This window comes from Phoenix dactylifera, chromosome 12, assembly GCF_051530095.1.
Source record: "Phoenix dactylifera cultivar Ajwa chromosome 12, Ajwa_hap1_PhDact_Kaust_v1.1, whole genome shotgun sequence".
NCBI lineage: Eukaryota > Viridiplantae > Streptophyta > Magnoliopsida > Arecales > Arecaceae > Phoenix > Phoenix dactylifera.
This window is the reverse complement of record NC_143201.1, coordinates 2557712-2562072: the sequence shown is the minus strand read 5'-3', so window position 1 is coordinate 2562072 and position 4361 is coordinate 2557712. Positions and strand designations below refer to the sequence as shown.

Genomic DNA, 4361 nt, shown 5'->3' with positions numbered 1-4361 from the left:
ATAGAGGAATAAAAATAAATTTTAAATAGGTATTATATAAATTTAAATTTTCTAGAAAAATATTTATTAAAAAAACTCTAAACAAATGTAGTATACTCAAATAAAAGAACCCGACAAACAAAAGCTTACCATAAAAAATAATATTATACATAAATAATATAAAATTTGGCAAGAATTTTCCACCTAAGGATGAGTCACATCCCACATGGTCCCCATCCGGCTCCTCATCTTCCATCTAGCAAACTCGTACCAAACTAAGTCTCAACGGTCCAGATCAAATCTCTAAAGCAAAATGTTCTTGCGGACTTCGGACGAAAACCCCAATAAATCACCACCCATATCGACCAAGACAAACTCCACCCGGCACTCCAACCTCCTACGTGTCATCTTCTCAGACTGTTACTTCATTTCCCTTCTTACGGTCACCCCCACTCCGGAGGGAGACAGAGAGCGGGAGAAAGATGGGGACGAAGGCGGAGATTGCGTCGGAGGAGGAGGTGGGCAAGAAGGACTTCAAGCTGGTGGGGTTCAAGCGGTTCGTCCGGACCAATCCCCGCACCGACCGGTTCCCCGTCCTCGGCTTCCACCATATCGAGTTCTGGACCGCCGACGCCACCAACGCCGCCGGCCGATTCTCCTTCGGCCTCGGCATGCGTCTCGCCGCCCGCTCCGACCTCTCCACCGGAAACCCCTTCCACGCCTCCTTCCTCCTCCGCTCCGGCTCCCTCCAGTTCCTCTTCTCCTCCCCCTACTCCCCTTTCACTCCCGCCGCCGCCGGCGCCCCCGCCGGCGACCCCGGCAGCCCCTCCATCCCCTCCTTCGACCCCGACCGCGCCCGCCGCTTCACCGCTTCCCATGGCCTCGCCGTCCGCGCCGTCGCCGTCCGCGTCGCCGACGCCGCCGCCGCCTTCTACACCAGCGTGGCCCACGGCGCGCGCGCCGCCTTGCCCCCCGCCGACCTCGGCGCTGGCTTCGCCCTCTCCGAGGTGGAGCTCTACGGCGACGTCGTCCTCCGCTACGTCTCCCTCCCCGCTCCCGAATCCTCCCAAAACCCCTCCAAGATCCCATCTTTCCTCCCGGGGTTCGAAGATGTAGAGGAATCCGGACCACATTCGCCGGATTACGGCCTCCGGCGGCTGGACCATGCGGTGGGGAACGTGCCGGAGATGGCGCCGGTGTTGGCGTACATCGCCGGGTTCACGGGGTTCCACGAGTTCGCCGAGTTCACTGCGGAGGACGTGGGGACGGCGGAGAGCGGGTTGAACTCGATGGTGCTGGCCAACAACGAGGAGACGGTGCTCCTGCCGGTGAACGAGCCGGTCCACGGCACCAAGCGGCGGAGCCAAATCCAAACATATCTGGACCACAACGGCGGCGCCGGTCTGCAGCACCTGGCGCTGGCCAGCGACGACGTGCTCCGGACGCTGAGGGAGATGAAAGCAAAGTCAGAGATGGGGGGGTTCGAGTTCTTGGCGCCACCGCCGCCGAACTACTACCAGGGAGTCCGGCGGAGGGCCGGCGACGTGCTCACCGAGGAGCAGATCAAGGAGTGTCAAGAATTGGGTGTGCTGGTGGACAGGGACGACCAGGGTGTACTGCTGCAAATCTTCACCAAGCCAATTGGGGACAGGTATGCTGCCATCTTGATCTTCTTTGTCATGTCTGATCAGAATGGACGGCTAGAATTTATTTATCTACGTACATATTCATTTATCTTCTTGAACTCAATCCTTAGTCCGATGTGGTATTACACACACTTTATCTTCTGCCATCATTCCTCATGGTATGTGCTTGGTTGATCATTAACATATCTTGAGAGGGCTTGGAAATTGTTCATCAATTAGATCTTCCTGTTTTCATTTAATTAAGTTGAAAAAAGTTTTGAGTATACCAATATTTATGATTTAGTTAAACTAAAGGCTGTTTGGAGGCCTGTAAGTGAAGCTGCAAGCAATTCAAGGTTGCAAGTGCAGGCCAGCCTGCTTGTTTGGATGCCTGCGACTCAAATTATACAGTAATGTAAGTTGCTCGTTGAGTTGCAACTCAGAATTGTCTTGTGATAGGTTGACTCGTAGCGAAATTGGTTGTCCTGTCTTATGATAGGTTGACTCATAGCGAAATTGGCTGCATCGATGCTGTCCTCTTCATCCGGAGCATACTTATCACCATATACTTTTAGTGCTCCGACCTGGCATTCTCTCGCAAGGTGTTCTATGGAATTTCTATCAGATGCATCCCTCTTTTCTTTAAACTATCCTCCAAACACAAAAGAGAGCCTTTTTTATAAGTTAACTATTAAGTTGTAGTGTAACTTCAACTACAAACATTTCTACCTTCTACAGAATTTTAAAAAAGAGATACGTCGAGGAACTCGGCAATTAATCTTGCTGTCTAAGTTGAGACATGATCAACTGCAAGATGATCTTCAAGCTGGTGTGTCCTTTTTTGGATTGAAAATTGTAATTTTATTCTTGTTGAAGGAAAAAAATGGGTGACCCTTCAAACTCATGCCCCGATTTAAGTTGTTTGTTTTTCTTTTTGGTAAATAGATTTAGGTTTTCTGTTGATACTATAGGAAAGCTTTTGTTATGTGTGTTCCTCCATCTCCAATCACAATGGTTAGAGGTTAGTCCATCAAACTTGTCAAAATCTTGGTCCTTTCCCTTTTCTTCTCTTGAAAATTCACCTTGTTTCATTTAACAAATTATGGGCAGTCAAGTGGAATTAAACAACTCTTAATTGCTGTAAATAACTGGATGCATTTCGAGTTCACTTCAGAATTTGGAGAATGTGAAATTCATCTATGAAACATATTTCTTTCGAGGATCTGATTACTATGCTACTCAGCGAAAGGCTCTAGACGATCTGTTCTTAAGTTTGTGCTGCGTTCTTTGAGTGAAGGAATGGTGCACATCAGAACCTTGTTGGTCTAGGAGGAAAAAAGAATCCTACTTATACAAGGAATCACCGTTACAGGTAATATATGCCACAACCCAAGATCTTACCTAAAAGGACTAGCTAAAAGGTATTTTTTAGATTCTTTTGTCCTGTATAAGTACCCAAGATCTCATCGGCGAATAACCGATGTGGCATTAAACACGCACCCGCACGGGGGACCTGCCCTAAGCATGCAAGCATTCAACCACAAGGTGGCTTTATTGAGGGATAATTTGACATGAAAGTTATAGTTCCTTAAGTTATGTTTCTTCTTGCCTTGTTCAATTGCACTAGAAATTGCTGACCAGAAGTTATGGAAGGAATAATTTGTGAATATTTATCATTTTATACATATCAATGATGGGAATTAGATGGCCTTCAATGGTTAAGTTCTGGAATATGAACAAAAGAAATGCTCTGATATTGTAGAAGAAAACATTAAAGCTCTTTACAGTTTTATGCTGAAAAAATTTCTTTGAGCTAGTAAAAGGGTTGGTGCATATCTTGACTTGTATTTTGGTGCTCTGTTAGCAATATATTCTGTTTCAGGTATAACTTTTCCAGGCCTTTACTGCTGTTGAGCTCTGTAAATCTTAGTTATGTCTCTAATCTTCTCAAGTAATTCTGGATGCAGGCCAACAATATTTTTAGAGATCATCCAAAGGATTGGGTGCATGATGAAGGACGAAGAAGGGAGAGAGTACCAGAAGGGTGGGTGCGGAGGGTTTGGGAAAGGAAACTTCGCTGAGCTTTTCAAGTCCATAGAGGAGTATGAGAAATCCCTTGAGGCCAAACAGACAACAGTAGTTCCCGTTACCTAGAAGGAAAAAGGAATTGCTACAATAAAACCTAATATACTAAGCAGAATCGAAGAACAACAACTTCACCTTGCTCTTACTACGATAAAACCTAATAATAGTAAGCAGAATAGAAGAACAGCAACTTCACCTTGCTCTTATGACTCTTGCTATGGTGCTCCTTGGAGGAAGGGGCCTTCTCTGGTATTCTGATGATCAAGGTGGTACCATGTATATTGCTAGTGCCATAGACAAGGGGTTGTATGAAACTATTTTTTGAATCTCTGTTGTTTGATTGTGAACAAATTGTTGCTTGATGTGCATTTTTAATTGTGAACTGATTGTTGCTTGATGTGCATTTTTAACGTTTCCTTATCTACATGCATCTATTTTTTCTGGGCTTCTGTTCATGCTTTCAGGAGAAATAATAATAACAATCTGTAGATTTTTCGGCTCAGAAGTTATGGACCTGGCATTGATGGATTTTTCATAAGTTTTATCCAATTATTTGAGGCTGGTTGTCAGAATTTAGAAAGTTATATCAAGAGATCATGAGGAATGGGATTTTTTTTATTTCTCTTGTACAAGAGTGTTATTTATAAATGATACATTAGAGTATAGGATCCT

At 45.2% G+C, this 4361-nt stretch overlaps 1 protein-coding gene across 1 annotated transcript; it reads left to right on the top strand.

The window, feature by feature from the left end:
- Positions 1-360: 360 nt before the first annotated feature.
- PDS1 (4-hydroxyphenylpyruvate dioxygenase) lies at positions 361-4086 on the top strand. Its single transcript, XM_008812898.6, has 2 exons — positions 361-1630; positions 3572-4086. The coding sequence occupies exons 1-2, from the start codon at positions 462-464 to the stop codon at positions 3756-3758; spliced, it is 1356 nt and encodes a 451-aa protein (XP_008811120.3). The 5' UTR covers positions 361-461; the 3' UTR covers positions 3759-4086.
- Positions 4087-4361: the final 275 nt, after the last annotated feature.

Excerpts from the sequence above, each read along its gene's own strand:
- PDS1 (XM_008812898.6), top strand. The coding sequence starts at position 462 with ATGGGGACGAAGGCGGAGATTGCGTCGGAGGAGGAGGTGGGCAAGAAG. Across the intron at positions 1,631-3,571 it reads ACCAAGCCAATTGGGGACAG|GCCAACAATATTTTTAGAGA; the intron begins GTATGCTGCCAT and ends TTCTGGATGCAG.